Source organism: Grus americana, chromosome 5 (genome assembly GCF_028858705.1).
Source record: "Grus americana isolate bGruAme1 chromosome 5, bGruAme1.mat, whole genome shotgun sequence".
NCBI lineage: Eukaryota > Metazoa > Chordata > Aves > Gruiformes > Gruidae > Grus > Grus americana.
The window spans coordinates 17,759,805-17,786,616 of record NC_072856.1 but is presented as its reverse complement, the minus strand read 5'-3'; the positions used below and the strand labels follow the sequence as shown (position 1 = coordinate 17,786,616).

The 26,812-nt window shown below is 51.2% G+C and overlaps 1 protein-coding gene across 1 annotated transcript in view; it reads left to right on the top strand.

The window, feature by feature from the left end:
- The first annotated feature begins 2,920 nt into the window (after window positions 1-2,920).
- CD81 (CD81 molecule) overlaps window positions 2,921-26,812 on the top strand; it is a 37,370-nt gene continuing 13,478 nt past the window's right edge. The window contains exons 1-2 of the mRNA XM_054826071.1: window positions 2,921-3,097; window positions 15,409-15,523. Coding sequence (XP_054682046.1) covers window positions 3,032-3,097; window positions 15,409-15,523 — 181 coding nt within the window. The 5' untranslated portion in view covers window positions 2,921-3,031. The remainder of the gene's footprint in view (window positions 3,098-15,408; window positions 15,524-26,812) is intronic.

The window sequence follows — 26,812 nt, the reverse complement described above, 5'->3', positions numbered from 1 at the left end:
TTCAGTGATGCAAGGCTTGGGAGGTAGGTAGCTTCTTCACAGACCTGCCTGCAGCTGGCTGCTCTGTAAATGACTCTGCATTAGCATGGCATACCGCTGAGCACTTGTACCAAGCCCATCCTCCTAAAGAAGGAAATCATCAGCCTTATTCATAGCACTTACACTCGATGCCGGCATGTGACACCGATTTGTGCAAATTAGTTTTACTTATTTATACAGCAGCACTTTATAAAGAGCTGATAAAGCCACTGAGAGTCTTTGAAACACAGTTCTGGTACTTTATGGACTGTACAACAAGTAATACAGCATGTTAAATGAATATACAATATCTGAAATCACATGTAATCTTGGGAAATGGTATATGTTATCTTGACACTGTGCCACGGTCATGGTTTTTTTTTTCCTTCCTGTACATTAAGTCAAAGTTTTCAAATGCACTCAGCTGAACTGCTTAAACAAAACAAAAAAAAATTGAACAAAGCTTGAAATCCTTTTCAACTTCCAAGTTTTGGAGAGGACTTTGTTGGTACAGCCAGATAGGTGAACCCAGTTTAGACCCAGTAGGCTTTAGCCTGTAACTGGGAGCTTCTTGATGTAGATGGCGGGGCTGTGCCCCTGCCCCCCCTGCCAGAGCCACACCTGTACCTGAGCCCTGGGCAGCACCTGCTCCAGCACAGCCTGAAAAAAAGTCCCAGAAATGGGACTGTGTTAGCTTCAAACCCAATTGTTTGCTAATACAATTTTTGGAGGATATGAAAAGGTTTATTTCTCATTTTCTGTTCTCCCTCACTTCCCAACATAAGAGAAAAAAAGGCAGAAAGCAAGAAAAGAAAAGCAACAGTGACCGAAAAAAAAAAAAAAAGCCATCCCGAGCTCCCTGGAAGCAGTTTCAATGCCAACTTTGTGGCAGTGATTGCAGCTGGGATTGCTGGCTCTCCAGTGCACAAAACTTGATTTGAGAGTCATTTACTTTTGTAGCCGGTAAGGCTGCTGGAGGTCCTCTCAGTCTGCAGCTGGTTCCTTCCTCTCCCTCACACAGACTCTCCAAGAGTTTTTCTGGAAAGACACCTAAGTGTGCAAGAGGCTCCTTGGGTCATGTAGCCTCCTATCTTCAACCTCTCCATTTCTTTGGGGAGGAGGGGTATTTTTTGTTTAATATTTATAGCTGGAAAGGAGGAAGGTTCAGAAAAAAAGATGTTGTGGGATGCTGTGATGTAGCAACTGAGCAGCTTCAGGATCCTGCCGTTATCCTTTGGATCAATGAGCCACACAGGATTACGGCTATTGCTGTAACCAGATGGGTCACGCTGATAATTTGGGATAGCAATTACATGCATAAATAGCCTCATGAACCTCTGACTTCGTTGGTAAGGCTGGATGAGTGAATGTGGCTTAGAGACAAAGGGTTTATGCATCCATGGCAAGCCCGCAATCAGGGATGTACTCAGCATAAGTAATTGGGGAATGGGGCCAACTTCTATTCATCCCGGGTCCCCACCACTGCGGAGTGCCATGGACTGTTACTGAGGGGCAAAGAAGGGTTTGATGAACACAATGGAGCCCAGGAGCAGCTCATCCCTGAGAGCAATGTGATGATTTTGGAACAAGTTGATGCATTTTCAGTGTACGTGTGTAGGAAATATGTGCTTAGCTAACAGCACGTTCCTGCTTACAGGATACACGGCAGGGAAGATTCGAGTGTGAGAATATTTGGCTCAGAAGCTGCTCCCCAAAATGTTTTTGCTAGAGGAAAGTGCCCAGGCAGAAAGAGGGCAGGTTTCCACGTACAACACTGCAGGCAGGCGCCGAGTTCATATTTAGCACGGGAAGGTCCTGACCTTTGCTGGAGCTGCTAGCTGCTGCCTTTACCAGAAGGCCTCCGACGTTCTGACTATGTGACTTACTATCCTGCCCCTAGAAGAAGTGAATAAGTTTGCTGGAAGCATAACATGGGGTGAGAGCAATTTATATTTCCAGAGATGAGCAAGTGGGCCAAAGTGACTTTCAGCCAAAAGATTGGGAAATTTCATCATGCTTCTGTTGCACAGCTTTGTTTTTTTTGAACTAAAATTTAACTAAAATTTCTAAGCCATAATGTGAGGCTTACTTGGACCGTTGACACGTGTGACCCAAATCTCTTTGGTGGGCAGCCCTGAAGCCCCCCAGATGCTCATGCAACCCAATAACCGAGGGAAAACCTCCTGAGTGGTTCTACTGAACTTGATGCAATTGCTTGCAGTAATAGAGCTACAAGCTTAGGCAAAAAGTCTACGGAAGATCAGAGCTTAGGATAAAATAGGAGGGGGAAACGAACAAGAAAATGCATCTCTGAATTTCAAATTGTGAGTTTTAATGTAAATCCTTTTCTCCTTTTTTGAGGGAGAGGGGGTCCCCTCATGGATGCACCCTAAAACTTCTGTATCTAGAAATACAAATCCTGCTGCACCCTGCACCCATCCACAGTGGTTTCTCCCTGCACCCCCAGGCTTCCTGGTGAGGTTTAGGGGACAGGGGTGAGGTTTAAGGGATGGTGGTCAGTTTTAGGAGTTGGTGGTGCTCCAGCCCCCCAACACCTGCCCCTGTGGCTGCCACTTGTGTGTAGGAAAGTCTTTGTTGGGACCCGCTCCTGGTGGGTGGGAAAAAGAAGAGGAAAAGGGGAAAACAAACAAACAGAAAATAAAGGGGGAGGGTGGAGAAAAAAGGAAAAAAAGAAAAAAAGAAAAAAAAGAGGGGCAAGATAATAGGAAAAAGGGAAAAAAGGAAAAAGGAAAAGGGGGAAAGGAAAAAGGAAAAAAGGGAGGAAGAAAACAAAAAAAAAGGGAAAAAGCAGACGGCCCAGGACTCGGGGGGGCCGTGTGTGCGGACCCCCAGCCCCGGAGCGGGGCGTGCCCAGGGGCGGGGCGCGCGGGGGGCGGGGCGCGCGGAGGGGGGAGCGGGGCGGGGTATCTCTGTCCCCGCCACCGCCCCAGGCCGGCCGCAGAGATTGAGGGGAGCTGCCGCCGCCGCTGCCGCCCACCTCGCCCGCGCCGCCATGGGGGTGGAAGGCTGCACCAAGTGCATCAAATACCTCCTCTTCGTCTTCAACTTCATCTTCTGGGTGAGCCCCGGGGCACTGCGGCGGCGGGGAGGGAGGGAGGGGAGCCGAGCCACCCCAGCGCTTTAAATTAACGGGGCTCCAATATGGCTCGTCTGCTTGCGCCTGGTTTTAACCTCTTTCCTGTCGTCGTCACCCCCCCACCCCCCTCCAGCATTAGACTGGCTGCCTGGGATACGATTTAGGGATTGCCTTTTTTTTTTTTTTTTGGAGCTGGGGGAGCTGATTATCCATTTTTTTTAAATGCATGCATATATATATATTTATTTGCACATGTATAGCTATTTATATATTTTTTAATGTAGATATATAGAGATATGCTTATATGCATCCTTTCTGCACGGAAGGGTAGGGGGTGCCTTGCTTCTGCGTGGGGGCCAGATCTGGAGTGGGGCGGGGGGCTGCCACTGGGTCAGCGTCCTCTCCGGGGGCTGCTGCTCCCAAACCCCCTGTTGCTGTGGGTCTGCGCTGGGGAGAGCAACGTTTGTCAGCCAGCCGAGGAGGAAGGGAGGGACGCTGCCAGGCGGAGGGAGGAGAGGCGCTGGCCCAGCTGTCCACCGCAGAGGAGCCGGAGAGGAGAGGATGTTCAAAAAATATGGGCGATCAGGGTTGGTTTGGTTCTCACCGCCCCGAGAGCTCACCGGGAGCGGACGGGGCTCAGTGGCCCTGGCACTGCGTCGGGAACTCGCCTCGACGCCTGTGTTTGAGTCGTGCCCGAGCTGAGGACCGCTGCCTCTGCTGCCTGAGAAGTTATTTTAGGATGCAAATTCTACCTGGGCTGGAGAGGTTGCCTTTCCTGAGAAAGTTTCTCATGATATAATCCATCCAGACATGTGGCTAATTTAGCAAAAAGCGGTGTATCCTGCTTTCCCTGCAAACTGGGTTTGTCCCGGTTAGAAACACCCTCCGGCAGCAAGGGGCTGGCGTGGCAAGAAACGCTCTTTTCCTGCTCCTGCACCCGGGAGCAAAGAAATGTGTCCAAGCAGGCCGCTTTTCTTATTTTTTAAATAGGCTGGTTTCCATTCCTCAAAATGCTGTTTTTTCTCGCAAGCAAGCCCAGCCCCACCCCGCAGAGGCAAGGCACCGCTTGCTGAGCACTGGCTGTGTGGTCAGGATGCACCCCTTGTCTGACACCCTGCTCTGTTGACGAGCAACGTGGGGTTTTTCTTAACATTCGCTTGCAGCAGCGAACACAGCAAGGAGGGCTGGAGAGGTGGGGAAGGGGGGCAATGCCTTCCAGAGCAAACCCTGCCTCGGCACTGAGCGTGCTATTCTGCCCGCCTGGAGCTTCTGCCTTCCCCGTGGGAGTGCGTGGTGAAGCTCTTGCGGGGGGGTTCCCCACCTCTGGCAGGGGTAGGGCTTACCGCTGTGTGGGAGCGGGCACTGTCAAATCCAGCCTGATTTCAGGCCTTGTCGCCTTGTTTCTGGGTGTAACGCTGACCAAGGGAGAGATGACGAGCTCTGACAACACAATGTTAATTGATACCTGATGTGTTGCCAGCTGCAAGATGAATGTGGCACAGTCCTGGGTTGGTGGTTTTTTGTGGGGTTGTTTGTTTTGTTTTAACCTCTTCCTCCACCCTTAAAATGGCAGGACGGAGGCGGGTAGGGTCGTCTTTGAAATGTTGTTCCTTCCGAGTTATCATGCTTATCCTGGTGCTTTTTATTCCCTTCTGGTCCTAATTTCCTGCCATTCTTGTCACTGAAGCCGCCGGGTGTAGGTGCAAGGGAGGGAGGGTCTCCCGGGCGGCAGGAAGGATGCAGGAGGCTCTGCACAGTCGCTGCTCCTGAGCAAGCTCGCTCGCCCCAGTTTGTGTTTGCAAAACAGCTGATCTTTTAAAAATGGGCATTTTGCTTCCAAGAGGAATTAGCCCATCCATTTAACTTCTCTGTTAGGACTTCTGGTGCCTTGGTCTGCCCTGCGAAGGGAGCCTGACACCTGCTTCCCTGCGATGGTTGGTGGGAGATGCTCCAGCTCCTCCTAAGGAGGGGTACCTGTGAGCTGGGACCCACCGGCTCACCAAAACACCTCCTAACGCTGGGCTCACCCGCGGCCAGTCCCCTCGGACCACCTTTGGTGCAGATGGGGAGCCTCGGCTTCGTAAGAATTAACAATGCTTTCTGCAAGGCTGGCCAACTGAAGGGTGGTTGAACACCAGGTCTTTCGGTTTTTAAGCCCTTTAGTGTTGTTTTTTAAACCAGTAGTCAAGGGGAATTTTAGGTTTACCACCATGGGAACGCAGTTAGCAGCCAACCTTGCGTCCCCAGCTGTGGAGGGATGCCTTGGTTGCCACTGAAGCGTGAAGATCCTTTTTTGGGCTGGACTTGATGCTGAGCACCGTTGCTGCAGGGTGGCTGCGTCGGGACCCCAGCTCTGACCCCAGGGAGGTGCGAGACGGGGCACTCACAGCCCTGTGGTCCTGCCAGCTGGTTAGCATGCAAGGGCTGCTGGGCTCCTCACACTCATTTGCTTCTCATTTGCACAGCTGAGGTCGGGTGCTGTTGATGAAAACAAGCAGGAGGCAGAGCCCAAAGTTTGTCAGGCTCCTCATTGTGTTTCATGGGAGCTAGCTCCAGCACCCGAGAGGAAGAAAGGAAGCAATTCTCAGCCTTAATGGTGTTAACAAATAAGAAAAAAACTCCGATAAGGTTTTAAAGTAGTCCTGCTACCCTGCTGGAGTGTAAATAAACTGACACCCCTCTGCCTCCCCCCCTTTCCTTCCCCTGGCAGCGCAAGGGGAGTTTCACAGAGCCGTTGTGTTGAAAAGCAACAGGAAAAGGCAGCCCTGCTGCCAGCTCCCTGGGGTGCCTCGGCAGCCCTCTCTGCCTGAGATGTTTCGGTTTTATTTTATTTTTTGGGGTTATTTTTCCTTTGTGCATGCATTTTTGAAAAGAAGATGGCAGGCTTGCTGGGGTTACCTGCTCAGTCCAGGGTGAGTCTTGAGGAGGGAGCAGTGGCCGCTGCACGGACCACTCATACAAACGGGTGCCCATCTCAGGAAGGAAGGACCGAAGTGGTGGGGGCATCCACGGGCAGCGCCTAGGGATCTCACCTGGTTAGTGAGTGCTCCAAACTTGTCCTGAAACCTTGGGGTGGCCAGTGGCGAGGCGATGCTCTGCTTCCCTGCCCTGCGAGAGGGAGCGTTGTTGGTACCCATTGCTGGTGCGATGGGCAGTCCCAGCTCACCCCGCAGTCCGGAGCGGGGCTGGGCACATGGTGGGATGGAGCTGCTTCTCCATCCTGCTCTCGGCAGATGGCCGGACTTCAACTGCTCTGCTGAATTGTCTGAATCCGATAGCAGAGGCCAGCACATGGGGCTGAACTGACCACCACTGCAAAGAGTCCCTAGAGAGACCAAAGGAAGCTAGAGAGCTATTTTAAAATGTAATTAAACATAACCAAGGAGAAATTGGCTTGCTCGGAGAAGGATCGCCCAGCTTATTAGCTAATACAGCCCGTGGCAGCCTTCCAGGTCTTAGAGCACCGCTGACTGCCCTCCCAGAAAGGTGTCTAATTAAAAGGAAGAGCTTGCTCCTAATGCCATTTTCTAGGCACCGTGTAACTTTTTTTTTCTTCTCACTTGTGTTGAGGGAATGTGGTGCAGTTGGGGTGCAAAGGGGATGAAGGGCAGGAACAGAGGAAAGGTGGAAGTGAAAGTCTGTCTTGACTGTGGTCAGAGTGGAGGAGACGAGTATTTTCTGGTGCAACACTGGCAAATCTGTCGGCCATCCCCTGGAGTCTGCAAAGGGTGCACAAAGATATTTGGCTTTGGTGATGAGAGATGATGATGGTGGGAAGTGGCTGCAGTCTGTGGTTGTGGACAATTCTGCTGAGCAGCTTGTGACCCTCCTGACGTGAGAAGGAGGGTGGCTGGTTACTGCTGTTCACAGGTTTAAACAGAGAACGAAGAGCTGGTGGTTCACGCAGCATGCGGCTCTGAAGCACGGGTTTGGAATAACTCCCTGGGCTCATAAAGCAGCATGCGTTTTGTTTTGGGTGCAGGCTTACACCGAGTGCTGTTTAAATGCTATTAGTGATAGCGGCTAGCAGGCTGCTCCACTGCGGAGTGTGGGCTTTGGTTTGGTTATTGGTCTCCCTAGGAGTCGTAGAGAGCCTTGCAAGCAATGAGGACGTGATACTGGCCCAGCATCTTCTTCCGCTGACTTTGGGTTTGGTGTCATGGGATGATGTATAGGCAAATGTATTTCTATGTACATTTGACCCTGCAGCTGTTAAATGCCTGTCTTTGAAGGGCAAGGGAGAGGTTTTCTTAGTAGGCTCAGTACCTGGACCCAAGTTTAACTGCTCGATGGCTCTCTGGGATGTGTTTCTGGGCTCTCAAGTGAACACAGTCCTACCATCGCCTACAAAACCTCTTCTGAAGCCTCTGCACGCAGAAGGTTGTTTAAGCGGGTCTTCTGAAGAGATGGGCACGCTGCCCAACGGGGGTACCCGATTTCAGTTAATGGGCTGGGCTGCAGTTGCAAGGAGTGAGCGTCGCTGGCGGCTGGAGGGGATATTGTTCTGTTTTCCTGAGGTTATTCTTCTGTCAACCACTGTAATGCTCATCTCCTGCAAGAGCATTAACCCATGTACAATGCCTTGAGAAACGCTTTGATCCTGTACTGTGCAAGTGCCTTTAACTGTATTATTAAAAAGGGAAAGCAGTTGTATTACCATTGTACTTAAATGCTTATGTATGGGGCCAAATTAATTTTAAAGCGATATCTGAAATTGTTTTCCTCTCCACTGAGGACGATTAAACCCTGCTGGTAGATGTCAGTGTTCTATCTGTAGTGGAGATCAGGCTGTGGTGGTGGGGAGCAGCCTGAAGGACTTGGTGCTACCCAACACTGCTTCACAATTTTGGTACCGGATTCCCGCTCTTCTCCCATCCATCAAGCTTTATTTGGCCTCTGGCATGCTGTTCCTTTGGGAGTGTTCCTCTGGAGCTTGTTTTGAAAAGCCCTGCAGTGTTGTGGGGCTGGTAACTATAGGCACCAGTGGAGAATTTTGCCTGGTCTGGCAGCTCTATTAATAGCCACTGCTGGAAGGTGGCGGCGGCTGCGCTGCTGGGAGCAGAGCACGGGCTGCAGGCTGCCTTCTTCCGCCTGCCTGCGGAGCACGGGGCTCCTCACACAGGCACTTTCTGCAATTTCTGGGCAGGCCTTGCCTGCAAACTTTCAGCCTAACCTTTGGTGGCCATCAAGCATGATCGCCGCATAAGGAAAGACCTCACCTGCGCCTTCCAAGAAGAGTCCTATCCGTCACCGCAGTTTGCGAGTGCCTCTGCCGAGCTTGGCAGAGAAGCTTTTATGTTGTGTGGCTGTCAAACTGTAAACGCATTTGTATGAATTAAGTCACTTTCCCTCTTACACCCCCTCAAAAAGTCTTATGGGGGTCCTGATGTGTTGGTGTTCCAGGGCATCCCGCAGTCCACCCCGACAAGCAGCAAGGGGGTGATCTGTAGCGCTTCTCACCTTAAAATTTTAAGTGAATTTTTGGTGTGAAGTCCCGCCATCATAACATGAAGAGCATCAAACCAGTATTCCCAGGTTCATGGGCTGCTGTTTGCTCTCAGCCTCCCGTTACACCCCAAGCCCTTTCAGTGCTTCCACAGGTCACACCTATTTGCCTTAGAAATGAAATTCAACTGCTTTCCAGGAAATGAGGCACAGGGTGCGGGCAGGCTCGTCACTGCCTGTACCGGTGCATCTGCCACCAACAGTCATGTGTTCTGCTTCTGCCTGCCTCCGTCCTCGAGATGGTAGTGCAAAACCTGTAAGGTCCTAGCACACATCTTGCAAGGACTTGTATTGCCCTTCCAAAGGTAATTTCCATCAAGTTCTGAATCTCTAGCTCCTTGCTTTTTTTCCCCACTCATGCTAGGTGTACCAACAAAGTGATGCTCCATTATGCACAGTGTAAATAATGAAAAATATGATATCTGCTGCTCCACCTGGAGACCAACAAATGACCTGAGAGCAAAGCATTCAACTCCAAATTAGCAATTCATTCCTGGCTGTATGAGGGGCTTCTTGCACAGCAAGATGCCATGGCCTTGGCAAGCCATTTCATCCTTCTGCACACCTAAAAGGAGGGGGATCCAGTTTTACTCTATCTATCTCGGCTGCTTTGAAGATTATGCTGGAGATGAGCCATGGGGAGCCCCAGTTGGGCTCCCCAAGCGAGGTCCAGGTGCTGTCCTCTCAAAGGGCTCAGCTTCCAGGCAGTGTAAGGGAAGACGCAACCCTGTGCAGCATGAAAGCCTGTTAAAAATCTCAAATCATAGAATGGTTTGGGTTGGAAGGGACCTAAAGATCATCTAGTTCCAACCCCCCCTGCTGCGGGCAGGGACACCCTCCACTAGACCACGTTGCCCAAAGCCTCATCCAACCTGGTCTTAAACACTTCCAGGGATGGGGCATCCACAACCTCTCTGGGCAACCTGTTCCAGTGCCTCACCACCCTCACAGTAAAGAATTTCTTTCTAACATCCAATCTAAATCGACCCTCCTTCAGCTTGAACCCATTACCCCTTGTCCTGTCACTACACTCCCTGATAAACAGTCCCTCACCATCTTTCCTGTAGGCCCCCTTCAGGTACTGGTAAGCCCCAATTAGATCTCCCCAGAGCCTTCTTTTCTCCAGGCTGAACAATCCCAACTCTCTCAGCCTGTCCTCATAGGAGAGGTGCTCCAGCCCTCTGATCAGCTTCGTGGCCTCCTCTGGACTCTTTCCCACAGCTCCATGTCTCTCCTGTACTGGGGCCCCCAGAGCTGGATGCAGTACTCCGGGTGGGGTCTCACCAGAGCTGAGTAGAGGGGCAGGATCACCTCCCTCGACCTGCTGGTCATGCATCTTTTGATGCAGCCCAGGACACGGTTGGCTTTCTGGGCTGCAAGCGCACACTGCCGGCTCATGTTGAGCTTCTCATCAATCAATACCCCCAAGTCCTTCTCCTCAGGGCTGCTTTCAATCCATTCCTTGCCCAGCCTATAGTCGTGCTTGGAATTGTGCTGACCCACATGCAGGACCTTGCACTTGGCCTTGTTGAACTTCATGCGGTTTGCACGGGCCCATCTCTCAATTATCTACCTGAATCGTAAACTAGCTAAAAACCATTAGGCTTTTTCAGCAGCATCCTGCTTCTTGTTACTAACTGTGGTATTTTACAGTTATGGTGGCGTGGGCTCTGCCAGCACTGGTTTTTGCAGTGTCTCCTGGCCCTCGGGCTCCAGCGGGTTGGGAAGCAGCATCCCGGTGGCAGGACCGGCCGTGGGAAGCTGCGTTGCTAAAAATACGGCATTGTGAAACTGCTGGCACCTCCGCTTCCCTCCTCTGACGGCTTGAGCTGCAGGATGTCTTCTTTGCTTTGACATGCCTGGTGAGCCACCCTATAGCCAGGACTTCCTCCTCCTCCTCCTCCTCCCTGCCAGGAAACCTATTTTGGAGAGGGGCAGAGGGAAGGGAGCAGGAGGAAAAGGGCTGGGGGCAGCGGAAGGGAGCAGGGGCTGATGCACGTCCTGGTGTACGTGAGTGTCTGGGGAGCAGCGGGTGAAGGTGGGAGCAGCTCAGATATGGCGTACCCCACGTTAAAGGGAAGAACAGGGCCATTCCCTGCACCCCTGGGAATTTCTCAGGGAGAGGAGGAGTGACTGAGCTGTAAAAGATGGATTTGTTCCCTTGCCCCACAGCTGGATCTGGGAAATTTTAGGGCGAATGGCACAATCCAGGAGAGAACCCCATTATGCGCAGAGTGGACGGGGCTGCACAGCTGCCATCGTCGTGATGCTCAGACAGTGATCCCACATCACATGGGGTGCCACTCCAGCACCTCTCGAGCGGCTGGAGGTCTGCATTTTCCCTTCCTTAGGCAGCATCCGATGGGGGCTTCCCCCGGCCATGCCAAGCTGGAACAGCGTCCCTGCGAAAAGCAAGCCTTGGGCAGGCAGGATCCAGCTGGAAAAATCTGGCTGTCTGGAAGAAGCAATAAATCTCTGGAAGCTGGAAAATAGCAGTAAAGAGGAAATGCTGGAGTCTGCCGTGCCACCTCTGCTGTGCCGGCAGGCTGCTTGGGGCGCGATCTCTGGAACCGACCCTGTCCTGGGCACCACTAGCGATGCAGCGGGGATCCTGTGCCCTGGACTGGGTGCCCTTCTAGGCTCACAGTGGATTTTTGAAGGGGCAGGAAAGATGGAAAAAAGGTGTTATTTTCATAGAGGGGTGGTTTTCCTTTGGGATTTGGGGGGTATGTCTGTGGGATTTTACTATTCTTTTAAACAAAGGCGTACAAAAGCGCAGGTAGGGGAAGGCAGCAGAATGAGAGCTTAAAACACTCGAGCAAAGGGAAATGCAAAGCTGTAAAAGCAGCCGAGAAAGTTAGAAGCGCTTAAAGCTCTGGAAAGTAATGTAGATGCCCTGAGTTGGAGTCCCAGCAGTTGCTTGTTTCAGCGGCGTCCACCTCTGCAGGCACCTTCAGGGGAACGGCTAGCTGGGCAGGTTGGCTCGTGGAATGCAGATCGAAGAGCGATGGAGTGCTGGCGTGGCTGAAGCTGCAGCTCTTAGATTATTGCTTTCATTAAAGCAGTCCTCGAAAATTTAAATGCAGAGCTGTGCTGGGGCACTGGGGGTATATCTGCAACGAGTGATGGCCCCAGCCGCTGAGGTGTTTCCAACTAGCTGGGCAAGCACAGAGCAATGAGGTAACCTGCTCATGGATGCCTACAGGGGGGAAAAAAAAGGGATATTTAATGTATGAGGATGTGCAGCCCGGAGACCAGTGTGATGCTGCCGTCGGTGGTTGGAGCTCTTCTGGCTCTCGTGTCAGCAAACAACAGCGATTGTAGGATGGGGAGGGAAGAAAATACCGAGCTTATATCTGGAACAAGTTGTGTTAAAAATGAGATTATCCCAGGCAAAGTGCAGTGGAAGGCAGGGTTACTGCTGTGCGCCAACGAGCTTTTCTCCCTCTTGTCGTCTTTCTTTTGGGAAGAAAGATGCCTTAATTATGTTCTGCGCTTCTTGGTGATGGAAGGATGTATGGTTTTCATGGAAAAAGTTACTCATCATAGCCTAAGCCCTGTTTTCATTAGTAAGAGAAAGCAACGTTCACTTAAGAAATCCAGCTGCTGTTGGATTAAAACTTCTTTTCAAAGGTCCTCTGTGCTCCGTTAAAAAAGCAAATGGAGTCGGGCGGTGCAGGAGGGACAGGCATGGGGTGTTCCCAGGGCACGTTCGGGCTGAAACCAGGGGCATCTGGAGATGGTTCAGCTGGCTGCCGTAGGCAGACCTCACCGCTGCGGTGGCTTTGATGAGTTAGAAGAGGCTCTATCCCGTCTGCTGATGCTCCCAAATGATTAAGAAATATTTTGAGGGTAGCTTGCAACCTGCTGTTGGCTCTCTGTTGGGCATTTTGGGGCAAATCTGATAGGAAAGCAGCTGCCTCTCCTCGCACTGGTGTCGCCCCAGCCTTGCCACGGGTGGCAGGGGGTGCTGGGGTGGGTACTGCTGGGCACGGAGGGCAGCGTGCCAGGGCAGAGCATTGGCCCCTTCCAGAGGGAAGACCAAACCAGAAAGGGCTGCAGTCTTTTCTTCACCTCTTCCAGCCAGCAGAGAAACCCCAATCTTCCTCAGGGTCTTTCCTCCCTTGGGAGCCACTGAGACCTTTACTTTAAGAGTAGCACTGATGAATTTGGGGGCATTCTTCTCCTCCTGAGAGGATAAACACGGGCTTCATTATGTCCTCAGACAACGAACGAGCCGTGCCAGGCTGGATTTGGGTAACTTTCTGTGAAGCCACAAGCTGCCTTATTTGGAGCTGGATTTGAGCACGGAACAGCTTTCGTGTTTTTTCTCTGTATCAAGTGTTTGGAGAACCTTGGACTCTCCCAAGTGCAAAAGGGATGAGGGACAGTGCCGGTGGAGAAGTTGCATTGGTTGCTGTGGGAGAAGTGTTAAAAGCTGATTATTTTGCTGTCAAATTGGGGAAAGGCTTGTAAAATCTTCCCTCCCTCTCCAGGGAGCTGGTGGGGGTTTTCTCCTTCCAGTAACTGAAAAAGCCCCAAGGTCAGCTTGCCCTGCGTTTTGCACAAATTGTGTGGGTTTGCCCCAGGTTTGATGGCACCCCTGTAGAAATCTCATGGCTGGGATTTGCAGAAGCAAGCAAGGAGGAAGATCACCAGCTGACCTCCCAAGGGGCAAAGCCAGACTCCCACCAGCAGCCTGCCTTGCAAAACCCAGTCCTCGTGCGTTCACCGAGGCTCTGCTGTGCTTGCACAACTGGAGACTTTCCATTTCTATTGAGCAATGTCTCTCTCTTTTTCTTCTTTTTTTTTTTTTTTTTTTAATGTGACCTTCATGGTGTCTCTCATGCTTGTAGTGACCTGACTCAGACCCTTTTGAAAAAAATGTTTTCATTTCTGTACTTCTTGGTAGTTATCTTCCCTTTTTTAAGATGAATGGCTTTGAAGATTTAGGACACTCAAAATTAAATCAGCATTGGAACGGGTGCTTCCAGCCTTTCGTAAATGTGATATTGAATTCTTAAGGATTTTGGTTTGTTTGGGATTTTTTACACGTGTTTATTTTTTCCCGTCTCTCTCATGGTTTTAAATGGGGGGTGTGTGTGTCATGGAGAACACAGCGAGTCCTGCTGGAAATGCTCTGGCTCGAGTTCCTCTCAGTGACACCTCCCCGCTGCAATGCCTCCGATCCACTCCTGTCCTCCGCTGCCATTCCCCACCCCTCCCTGGAAGAGAAAACAGTGAGGAAGTCAGTCATAAAACTACCCGTTACTTGGACATAAATACTCCAGCGGCAAGCTGGGGTGATGCTCCATAGGCAGAACACCTCCTCCTGTGTTTGAAGCGTTTTTTTTATCCTTGCCCTGGGAGCTCTGTCACATGTGTCTGCTTGCACACGTGTGTGCAGGTGCTCTGCCACACAACCAGCATGGCCAAGGCGGCGGTTTCAGCCTCGTTGGCTTGCAGAGCTGCTCAGCTCCAGCAAGCATCTTCATGGTGGCCTCCAAAAGCGGCATGGTTGTGTCATGGCCTGAACCGAGGCTTTGCTCTGCTTCAATCCTGTATTAGGATGTTAAGGAAAGCCGTACGTGCCGGAGGAGCAGAAGAGCATGGTCCCAGCTCACGGCTCACCCACGGGGAGCTGCGTTCAGGTTTCTCTTTTTCTATCGCGTTATGAAATAAAACAGGCAGTGAACCGAGCAGTGGAAGCGATGGCCGCAGGGGTTCCTGTGCTCAAGGGACACCTTGGAAGAAGACTAGATATTAATCAAAGCAATGCTGTGAGGGCAGCCAGTGCGAATCTTTGTCTGTCCTCTCCTGATGTGGGACATCCCCGAGACCCGTGGAGGCGAGGGGGTGTGGAGTAATGGGACGTAACACAAAGATGCTGCTGGAAATGTTACCAAGTCCCACTGAGCATGGTTTCTTAGTTATCTGTATGCTCCTAAACACTGTGCTAAATGTCAAAGTGTGGACATCATGAGGAGCGTGCTTTAGAGAGGTTGGAGGCGTGGATCCCTTGCGAGCACGCATGGCAGCAGTTCAAAGCCACGATGCCTCTGTCTCTGCATTGCTAGCAGTTTTACTGCCTTTTGGTGTCACGTTGGTTAGATGAGTCTCCCCCGAGGCAGAGCAGCTTTTGGGGATGCAGAAAGCTCCGTCCCACTAGGTCTGCTTAGACTGGAAGCCTGACCCTGGATGCAAAGTAATGTGCACACGAGACTGAGGGCAGAGGGAAAAACTGATGCTCCCCCCTGCTTTCTGAGTCACAGTCTCCCCATCCTTCCTGCTCAGTTCTCATCAGATCAAACAAAACCCCAAACCCTGTTTGTACATCACAGAGAAATGAAATGGGGCAGTAACAGCCCCTTGGGAAAAGGGAGTAGTTGGAGCTGACCCTAACTTCTGTTGAAAAGCTCTCCTAAAAACCTCAGTCGCGCATCTCGCGCTTCTTGGGTAAGGCTGAGCCTTCCATTTTAATGGAGTAATAAAATAGCTCTTAGGAAAGAAATCACCTGCAGGAACTGGAAAGGGCTTTGCACATCCCCAGAGCGAGGGGTGTTCTCGTAAAGCCAGGAGGATTATGTGGCTCACGTGGTACGGGGTGTAAAGCACATTGCAGGGCTGGGATGATGGTTAGGAAGGATGTTCTTGTACGTGAAAGAAGTAAAGAAGAATTTGCAGAAAGATGAAAAGCAAGCCTTCTGCTCCTGCCTGAAAACCGCCGCCCTGGGTCCGTTGCAGCTGGAGCGGTGGGTAATGCCTGCTTCCCTCTGCTTTCTCCCCAGCTGGCTGGAGGCATCATCCTGGGAGTGGCCCTGTGGCTGCGGCATGACTCGCAGACGACGAATATCCTCTACCTGCAGCTGGGGGACAAGCAGGCCCCCAACACCTTCTACGTCGGTAAGTAGGTCTGGGGGGATGCTGGTGTCACCGCGTGGGTGTCAAGCCCCAGCGTGGACTGCAGCGCACCCAAAAGCAGGGCGGAAAGCTCTGGGTGAGCAGCAGGCACGTCGGACTAAGAATACCTCCCACTCCCCCTGTACTCCCCAAAATATCCTCTGCCATGCCAATCAAAGCGTTCATTAAACGTTGGCTGTGACCCAAGCGCAGAATCCAAAGTCACAGCAGCTAAAAGCGCAAAGAGACGTGTTGCAACATAGCAGGCTTTCTCCGGTGCCATTCTCCGCTGCGGTCTATCCTGGAATATGTTTGGGAAGAGGGGGGACTTCTTGGAAGCGTGTCTCGTTTCCTATCCAAAGGGATGTAAAAGTAGCCGACAGAGCGGCTGGCAGTAGAAAGTGAAGCTTGGCGAGCTCGTGACTCATGTTCTCCAGGAGGGGCAGGTGGAGCCTCTGTGTGTTATGGTTAAGCTTAGCGTGATTTTTATTAATTTGACAGCATGCTGGATTGCTGGAAGATTAAACCCCCTATTTTTGCCCTATTCTCCAACAATCCCTCCTGGATGAGGGGGAGCAGCTTACAGGAGGGGCTGGCTGCCAGGCAGGGGCCGGCTTGGAGTGCAAGCTGCCGGGGCGAGGACCCGTCTGATCCGATGTCCTGTCCTCACCTGTAGCTGAAATTGCCTTCTGGCGAGGGTTTTCCTTTGGTTTGCCCTGCTTGTCCATGGCACGGCATGCCTGAGCCCTCTCCCTGGCTATGCCTGGTTACAGTCGGTACTCCCGCTGTAAATAGCGGTGGGTTTCCCTCTCTTGCTGTCTCCCCTCTCCTGCCTCACACCCAGAGCTCTATTTACAGCATTTCTGCTTTGTAGATTTTCCCTTTTCTCTTTTTAAAATTGAACTCTTAAGAAATTAAACTCTCTCCTTTCCAGGAATCAGCCCAAACATCTCCTTCCTTCTGGGGGCCAACAGCTGATGTCTCCCTAGTTAACATATTTCTCCCAAAACTGGGGGGACCTGGAGTGTGGGGGCTGAGTCCTCCCCTCCCGCCTGTTGGGCATTTTCTGCTCTTTCACCCCTTTTTGTTTTGTCTTTGTCCTCGGCATTTGTTATTTAGAAGACGATGGGGAACAGACTGCAGGTCCCAGCACTGCGCTGGCTTTCTGACGCTCATGATTTGAGGCTGGCTGTCTTTTTAAAGTTATATTCAGCAACAGATCAGCCTGGATTCCTTCTGGTGGCTGTAATTTCCATGCAGTAATAATAGCAGAGCATTTCTTTCAGCTGCTGCCTCTCCCAGCCAGCCCTCTGGAGTCTGAAGGCTGGGATTTCTTTTTGCTTTTCCTTTTTTTTTTTTTCCCTCCACAACCGTTACTCCCTGCTTTTTCTCCTCTGGCATCCAACATACACATGCACACAATGTTCCTGCTTTGGGAGCAGGAACCTCTCTGGGGTTGGCCTTCAGAGCTGAGGGTTTTTTTCCCCTTGCAAATCACTTTTTGGTGTCTGGTGTGGGGCACTGGTCCCGGGATCTGTCAGGAGGCTTTTAAAGGCCGGCCAGGCTTTGCCGTGCCGCTGCAGGACAGGGGGAAGCAATAAAAACTGTCAGAGGAGGAAAACTTGCACCGTGAGGTTTGTACTTGGTGAGGAGGTGGAGTGGGAAAGTGGTGCTTTGGTGTCTCTGGTTTCTCTCTGTGTCCTTTCCCCTGCCCTGAAGTTAAAGCTGTTTTGTAAAGTCTGTTTTCCCGGGGTGTCCGTGTGTCACAGGAGAGGAAAAATAATTAACACAGCTGGTCAGCATGTGGGATTTGATGGCACTGGGGAAGTGGGAGAAGGAGGATGCAGGGAGCAGAGCAGCAACCGGGGTACAAGGCATGATGCTTATCTGCCTTCAGCCTGCTGCAGGGCTTAATCTGTCCTCAGAAATACAGCAGGTTTTCACCATGGGGAGCTGATGCTCAGGTCTCTTGGTTGCAGCTCTCATTCAGGGGCTGGGCTTCCTCTGGGCCGCACTGCAGAGTTTGCTGCAGGCGAAGGGGAGAGCTGCTGGGGAAGGGAAGGGTCCGGCCATGCACAGGAGCAGGAGGAGAGGAGCGGTCCTTGCCCTCGGCTTCCCCTGCAGCCAGATGGCCGCAGGCAGCCGCCCTTGCAGCCCCTGTGGGCACCGGCAGCTGTTCCTCCGCTCACCCATCCAGCCCGCAAGGAGGGAGCTCCTGGGATTGGGGTTTCCTGTGAGCGATACCACCCCCACCCCCCACCCCCAGCACTTTGGCACCACATCCAGCAAGTTGTCTCGTGGGCTGGCTTGGGAGGGTATTAAACAAGCTCTTGTTTGTGGGCTTTTCCTCAGCACAGCTTGCAAACCATCTGATCTCTTAACCACTTGTTGCAGTCTTGGCTTTTGGCACTTCCATTTTGGCTGTGGACCCAACGCTCCAGCAAATGGCCAGTTAACTGCTTCAGTGCTGTAAAAACCAAACGGTACCGGGGATGGGGAGAGCTGGAGCACCGTAGTTTCATGCTTTTGTGACTATAAAGGAAAATACTTACTCTTCATCTGAGCTAGGCTTATGGTCTAATATGCATTTATTTGCTTTATTTGTAGTTAAAAACCTAAAATCCTCCTTGCCTCTTGCCCTTTCATAACACTCTGTCTGAAGTGCTCTGCGTGTCTGGAGGCTGGCAAGGTGTTGATAGTGGGTCAGAAGACATCCGTCAAGATAGCTAGAGGCACAGATAAGGTGTATGCTAACAACCAGTTAACTACATCTTGGATAGTTATTGATCCTACACATAAAGTACCATTTTTAGAAAAAACAAAATGGTGATTCAGTAAGTTGTGGGAACCTGTGGGAAAAGGCTGAGCTGGTCCATCTCTGCGGATACCAGTACAAACTCGAGCAGTCTGATCTCTCCATAATCAGTTGGTGCTGTGGTGTCACTGGTTTTAAGAGCCCCTGGGGATCCTGAAGAGGCAAGTGACACTGGATTTACTGCTTTTGCCCCATCTCGGTGGGATGATACTGAAGATAATGTGACAGGGCAAAGCCAGGATCCCCATCCTTCAGGGATTTGGTTACGTGATGCTCAGAGATGGCCGCTGCAAGTGAAATGCTTTTAGCAGGGCAGGGATAAAAGCTTTGGCTCGTTTGCCTTAAATCCCCACCCCTGGATTTCACATTTCCCCCCTTGCTGGGCTGCCTGTGCACTGGGAGTGTGGCCGGGTGCTCATCCCTGCTCCCCGCCATTCCTGTGCTTTCCTGAAGCCACCCGGCCAGGAGGGGAGCGTGGCAGCCGGATGGTCTCAGCTTTGCTCTCGCCCGCCAGATCCAAAATAGGAAATCTGCGTCCAGCCGCTCACAGCGAGTGACAGGGCAACGCGACCCGTGGCTCTAATTAGCTCGGCCCTGGGAGCAGGGCCAGCCGGGAGGAGGAGTGCAAAAGCATCCAGAGCTGGGGTGCGGTTTTCCATGTAGCTCTGGGGGTGAGGAGGGAGTTGGTTTTGCTTCTGTTTAGTTTTTTCGTGTTTTATTAGTAAATCCTCTGATGGGCAGTGTCCCCTCCCTGAAGCACGGCGGCACCGGTGCTCCTTGGGAAGCGTGTAAGGTTTTGGACGGACACACGGAGGCAGGTTAAACCTGGCTGCCGAGGCTGGTCCCGCCGTTCCCCTTCCCTGCCGTCCTGCTGGGTATCACTGCCCCAACAGTAAGGCAACATGGGTTTTTTTATTTTTTATTTTTTGGGATTTTTTTTTTTTGCCTAGCAACCAGAATGACTGTGGATCCAGCTCCAAGCAGGTCAGGCAGCAAAGCCTGGGGAGACAAGGAGAAAACACAGCTGGGGGCAGCAATGGCTTTGGGCTAATTTTAACGTGGCCAGCATGCCGGCGAAGCGGTGTGCTGCGGTAGCACTGGAGAGGAGACTGGCTAATGGGAACACAGGCTTTCTAATGAGGTGAATCACGGACTCTTCACCATCCTGCTCCGTACAAATACAATCCAGGATAATGATTTCTGCCCTGGAAATGAGCTCAAGCTGCTTTTCACGCAGACAGGGCTGGGAGAAATGGGCCAGAAAGCACAGGGATGCTTTGAAGTCTTTCTCGCAAACGCATACACGTTTGAGTTGAACTGCAATCGCATCTGCACGCTTGTCCTTGAAGTCAGCGCAGCATCCATTGCTGGCAAGCTTTCATGGGTGTCCTCGGGATTTGTGGAAGTTCTGTTGTGAGGCTTTGCTGGCCTCGGGGCTCTGACCCTTGCGGAGAGGAGGGACCGCCGAGTGGCAGGATGTATGTGCATAGGGATCAGGACGCCTGCCTGAGCTTCCCCAGGGCTTGCCCACTCTCCCCACGGCATGTGAGGATGCTTTGGCCACTCTTGCCCTGGGTCCCAGATGCGGCCAGCAGTGCAGAGCATCCCAGCACATCATCCAAACAGACTTGTGTTGGCTAAGCAGTCATGGAGGCACTCTCTTCTATCCATAACAGCAGCTTTTTTCTTAATTAGCCTTTTCAGGACTGCCTTAGACAAAACAGTGATGTCCAGGGGTTCAGAGATGTGGGGTTTGTTGCAGAAGGGGTTGTACTGAGCTCTGGTGTGGTGCAAAGGCTCTGGAAGCCAGGAGTGCTACAGTGGGTGCGGACCTGCCATGAGCAATGGGGAGTTCTTGGTTTCTCTTCATGCTCCCATCCTTGACCCCATCCCTCCAGAAATATTAGGCACCTTCCAAAGGTGGTGCCAACTTCTGTATGTTGTGGGATTAGACTCAACAGCAAATCTTTTGCTAAACTTGTTATGAAAGGGCTAGAGAAGAGCCCAAGAATCCTGGTCTCTAGTTCCTGTAAAAACACCAGTGGGTTTTTACCACCTTCTGTCCTGGTGTGAGGTGCTGCAGCAATCCTTGCAGATGCACACAGCTAGTTCAGCACAGGGTTCTTATCTCACCCATTTGTGCTCTACTTCTTCAAGGCTCTGTCTGTCAGTGGTTTCCCAGTAGAGACGCGAGCTGTGGCCAGGCTTGCGTGTTTGGGAGTGGAAACAAAAGTTTGAACTACAGTGAGCAAAACAGATTATTTAAAAAAATATATATACATTTGGGGTTTTCTTAAATAGAAGTACATGCATTTTTTTCTCTCTTGGAAATAAACTTATTTACAGTTAAGGGCAATTTAATTATTTAATCCCTTAAAAAAAAAAGGCTGAGATTTACTGGTTCTAGATTTTCCTCTAATCACTTTCAGATCAACTCCTTCAATGACAGTGGAATTCTTTTAAAAATAGTAGTTTTGAGGAAAAACACTTTGTCAATACTTCCCACTAAGTATCTGGCTTACACCATATAGCTGACAATACAAACAATCCTTTTCTTGTATTCTTGTCGTAGAATTCAATTTCTATTAGAAAAGCAACTTGTATTTAACTGTAATTCAGTCTACCTTCATTGTGACCAGCTCCCGAGATTCATTTACTCTGCAGACTAAAATTGGTTATGACTTAAGGCCATGAATTGGTGCCTTTGGGTTATTTTTGCGTTCAGAACTATCCAACTAAAAATAATGTAGTTGTCCTCCTCCTTTGTCCTGTCCTGTTGGCTCTGCCACCGGAGACCTGTGCCAAAGGTGGTTTCTTGCTCTTCAGAGCTCTTTAGACCCATAGCTTTGACAGTTTTCCTTTGAAGGCCTGCCACGTGTTTAGGCATGCAAAGTCCACAAGAAATCCGCCAGTGGGATTTGGGCTCTGTCAGTGGGTAAGAGAGACCACAGGCCATGTAGAGATCTCCAGAAGCGTTGTAGTCTGGGGCAACAGAGGATGGGCTGACTTGTCCATTCTGGGTCTCCTGTGCTGTGTCACTGTTGTCCATCCCGGTCCTGGAGACGTGCAGTAGACCTCCTCCCAGCTCTGGCCGGCATGCTGATGTTACGAAACTAAAGCCAGCGATTAGTTTCCAGCGATTCCGAAAAGAAATCTGACTGTGGCATCTCTGTCTGGAGTCTGTTTGGGTACGGGTGTGCAGACAAGGACGTTGTTTGGGGTTTTCTCCATCTCTCCTTCACTTTGCTGACAGAGGTGTGTCCTTTGCTTCCTTCTTGCCTTGTTCTTGCAGACAAGGGCAGCATGTACAGCCTTTAATCTCCCTGTGTGAGCCACACAGCCCCAGGAGAGCTCTCCATGCTTTGCGACACTGTTGCTCCATCTGGAAGTCATTAGCAGCCAGGGAGCAGCGATGTTTTTCTTGGGAAAGGAGGTGGAGAGGAATGGAGGGGCTTCCCAGTGGTTGTCTTTCAGCAAATCCTCTCTTTTTCCACCCCCTCTCTCTCACTCCACTTCCAAGAAAGCACTGTTGGCTCTGCTGGGCCAATTCCACCGGGCAGCTGGACAAAAATGTCCAAGAGACCCTCCCTGGCTGGCTGGCTGGGGCAGCCACCCCTTTCCCACTCCCACCCCATCCTGGAGGGACTTTCTGCTCCCTGCCTGTATCTTGTCCCCAAGCCACAAGGAAGCACATCATGGTCAGGACTTCTTGGTACAGAGAGGGTGCTCTTCCAGGCTTCATGGTGTGGCATGGGAGTCCCCATCCCAGCATCGTCCCATGGTCCCACCCTTCCCTGCAGCAGGGCTGGTGACAAGCCCTGTGGTGTTCAGCATCTCCAGGCCAGGACCCATGGCAGGGTAGGCACCTCAGCCTGCCCTCCCTCAGCAGCTTGAAAAACTCTTGGATGTGCAGAGTCTTCCCCTGAGAGCTGGTCTGTTGGGAGGGTAAACACAAAAAAATCTCTCTTCCCTCTGCTCTCAGCCCCTTTTTAAAGTGCATCCCATGGGGAGGGCAGGCATGGCGTGGAGAGCCACCCGAGCTTCCTGGGAAGCTTGATGTGGTGCTGGGGAGTTCAGGTTTTTGGTTGGGTTTTTTTTGTTTGGTTGGTTTGGGGGTTTTTTGGTTTTTTGTCTTTTGGAAACATTGCCATGGTGACCTGGGGGAAGAGGCTGGCTTCCATTAGCTTAATGAGTTAAAGCTGCTGGGAGAGGAGCAAAATGGGGGGAGAGGTAGGGTGCTGCCCGGGAATGCCCATGCCTGGAGCTGCACAGCATCTCTGGTGGGGTTGGTGGGGCACAGAAAGAGGGCTGGACTGTTCCCTGCTTGTTTTAGAGGGACTCTGCTGTGCTTGTTCCTCCTTTTATTTGTTTTTCATTATTTCCTCTTTTTTTTTAAAACTTTTTTTTCTACTTGTTTTTTGACTTCTCAGCAGGGAGAGGACATGGGTTTTACAACTCTACAGGCACCAGCTATGCTGCTTTAATGCCAGAGCAAGTACTGACACTGAATACTGCCTTGTTCTCTCCATTCCCTGCTCCCAGAACTGAGCATCCTGCTTCCTACCTGCCCCAGAGGCAAAGGGCCATCCATGGGGGTATCGCACGAGCTGGGAACTAAGCTGGCCTCTTGCTGCTTTTTTTCTTCCCCACCTAGCACCATCTAGAGAGAAGTGCTCAATGACTGTCCATCCCCTGGGTCTGATGTTCAGGGGCTTTCCATGTGGCTAAAGCTTTAGGAGGTCCCTGCAGCCCAAAGCTGCACGTGCCCTGGTTGTATCGGGGAAGGGGGGGCAACGTTTGGTCCATTCCTGCTTTTTCTGATGTATTACATCCTGATGCTCTTGAGTGAAGAGATCCTATTGTGGTTGCTGTGCTCCTGCTTTGAATTCAGACAGGACCCTGAGTCTCTCTGTAATGAGGAGGTGAAACTAAGACTGGTTGGCCCTCTTTCCTAAAGCTCTCTGTTTTAAGGCTCCGTCTCAAGAGGAAGATAGAGGACTCCAGGCAATATTGACAGCACCCGTCCCTGCGAGTCCTCCTGTGACTTCCCCAGCTCCAAGATACAGGTCCTGTGGCTCACGGCTTGCTTTCGTGGGCCAGTAGGTACACGTGGCAGCTTTAGCAATCGTGCTTGCTACTGCCTTATCTGAGAACTGTGCCGTAGGGTTAGAAATCACGCTGTGACGTTGCTCAAGGACATGGAGGCATGTTGGTACCACGAACACCTAGAAATTATTTGCTCACGCTGCCTGTTGCTGCAGCTCTGGCTGTTCCCAGGGTTATCTCCTGCCGCTGTTGGATGGAGCGGCATGACTGTAGGCACTGCGGTTTGCATTTTATACCTCTCTGATTTTATTTTTTTATGGCAAACAGCATTTCTTGTTTTAAAACCCCTGAGAAAGCTGCAGTACAAATGAGCTGGGAAGTGGCATGTGAAAGGCAGATGGAGCCTTGCTAATGCAGAATTGTGCCAGTTGTGGAGCCCTGAAGGAGTGGATGCTGCTTCAGTGGAGAGTTTCCCACCCAGGACAGGCTAGCAGGAGTTAATCCCATCTCTGATGCTTAAGTGGTGAGGAGGCTTGGGCTGGGGAAGTCTCTGGCTTTAAGACGGATAATGCGCCATTCAGGATGGGGATGACAGGTGCCTTGCTCACAGGCGTGGAGCCCCAAACCATGCTGGCCGTCATCCTTGCCGTCTGCCAGGAATGAAAGCTAAGATGTGTCAGGCTGTTTTCTGGGAAAAGGGCTTGGTTGTTCCCGTCTGGGTTGTGATTGCTGTGAAAGAGCACCCTAGCTGCCTGGCACCCAGTCTGGAGGCAGAGACCCCCCCACCGACCCCGTCCCTTCAGGGGAAGGATGGGTGTGGGAAAATAAACACCACCCAAAGCGTGTGGTTGGGCACTTTGGTTGCCTTTGCAGCCTTCAGCGTGGCATCTCCATGGAGAAACACCGCTAGTATTCTTTGTACAAGACGCTATTGTTGCATTAAATATCTTGTGCTCGTTTTTAAATAAACTCCAGAGCAGAGTGCCGCTCCGTTGCCTCCCAGGAGGCCATAGTACTCTGGCCCTCGGTAACAAAAGGCGACTCCATAACGGCCACTTGTTTGTGCCTGGGAATGAAGCTGGCCTTTATCCCAAGGGCCTTCTAGGGTTTTTGTGATTTTTTTTTTTTTTTTTGGAGTTCAGGCCAGTCATTGCCGCCCTCTCCCCTGCCTGGCTGTGCTTTCCTGCTGCTCCCACCCCACCGGTCGCATCCACTGAGCTCCGGTCAGGAAACCGCATGTGGTGCACATGTTCTTCCCTTCCCTCCTTTACTTCTTGCTGTTTGCTTGCTTGCCAGCGGCACTGGCTCTGGTGAGGAGCTGCCGAAGCATGAGCAGGTAGAGAAGTGGGAAGCCGGGACCTCGCTTGTCTGTCCAAGGTCTGCGCAGCCTGTCTGGGGTGGGAGTTCAGCAGGTCAGGTTTGGTTTTGTTTTTTTGAAGCTGCACAAATCCCAGCAAGAAGCAAGTACAGAGGCCTCCAGAAGACTTCTATAAAACAGCAAATGTCTCTGTTCCCTCTTAGTTTCCTCCATCAGTTGAGGTTCTCACTGGGCTTTTATCTCCTTGTTTTCAGAGCAAAACTTTCTTTCCTAGCCGCCAGTGGCTCTTACGTTTTCCTGATGATCTCAATATAAGAAAGGCATTTTTTTACAGCGAGAACAGTGATTCACTGGAAAAAGCTCCACAGGGCTGTGGTAGAGTCCCCATCACTGGAGATTTTCAAGATATAATTGGACAGGGTGCTAGATAGTCTCTTCTAGGCTCCGTTTCTCACAAAAGGTTAGACCAGATCTTTTGAGGTCCCTTCCAGCTGCAGTATGATTCTGTGATCTCCTGGCTATATTTGTTCAGCCTGGAAATTGTCTTCAGTGTTTAATCTGAGAATTAAATCTTCTGACGATCCATGGGAGTGAGCTGGTCGTTGGAGTCCCTGCAGCATCGTGCTGCTTGGTCTCCAGATGTGCTGCATCTGCTTGTTATCCATCTACCGAGGTGATTAGCATGAATGGTGACTTCTCAGACGTTGAAATGACTTGCCCTCAACCCAGCTTTGTCTCCTCTCTGCTGACCTAATGTGAGAAAAAGCCAGAAGCTACTGCAGACAGGGATGAGCAAAGTTGATTTTCCCAGAGGGACTTGCAATGAAGAAGCAAGATGTAAAGCTGTAAGATGTAAAAAACTGATGCAGTTTGGGTTGAAAACCTAAACCAGCAACATCACTGGTACCAGCTGGAGCGGTGAGGGCTGGTTCTTGGGCATTAGCAGACTCTGGTGACAATAAGCAGACTGGTTTTTGAGAGACCACTGCTGATGCGTTGTTCTTATTGAAACAGCAGTTATATACGGTCCAAACATCTCCATCAGCCTCTCTGGAGCTTGGCAGGCATCCAGCAGCCAGCCTTCATTTTACAGGATGTGTTCCTGCCTTCCCGTCACCTCTAGCACCTTTGGGGCCCCTCTTCCCTGCAGACACCCCAGCCTGCAGCTCACCGCGCTGGCTGGCTGTCCAGCTGCCACTGCTGATCCCTCAGCCCTATGTCATCTCCAACTGTTGGGATAAAATCACCTAATTCTACCTCAGGCAGGGCCACAAACTTTAACTGCTCGCCCATCCTTTCCAAGAAACTCTACTGAGCGGTTTCTCCTGCTTGTTTTTCCCCTCCCTTTGCACCTTCAAGCAAGGAGGTGTCCCGTCCCCTCGTAGGGGGCTTCAGCAACCCAACTGCCCTTTGGGTTTTTGCGGCCACGGGGTGCTGCTGAAGCCCTCTCAGTATACATCAGGAAGTGCAACTCGTGCTTTTTTTTTTTTTTTTCTTCCCTCCTTCTACTGGCAACGCTGCTGTGAGGATGTCGTTGTCACTGGCCATGGAGCCCGTCGAGTTTTGTGACGAGGGGCTTCCTGTGGGGTCAGCACGCTCCATTGTGCCGGCGCTTCCCCTGCAGCTGGCTTCCTCCCTCCCGCGCCGCCTAAATATAGCGGGAGGCATTGTGCGAGCGCGGTGCTGGTGAGAAACGCCGTCCGGAGGGTCCCTGCTCCGGGGCTGCTGGGGCCACGTTTCCGTCGCCTCCTCTCGCCGAGTTGGCCCTTGCGTTGTTTGGGTGCTGGTGGCTTTTGTTTTAAAGAGGGAAGAAGCTGGAGCTGAAGTTGACCCTTTCCCAAATTTGACGTATTCCTAAGGGGATTTTAAACAAGTTGAGACCATTATTGTGTATCTGGGTTTTTTTAGAGAACGGTTTACCTTGACTTGGCTCTGCTCTCAGCGCGTACCCTTTAGACTTTGCACTTTAATTATCAGAAGATTGTTTAAAAGCCGCAAAGATAAGAAAAACCTTAAACATGATGAGCATGTACAAGCAGATTTAATCTTGAGCTCTCTTTACACTTTAGTGCTGTTCCTAAAGGAGAGTTGACAGACTGATTAATAACTATAA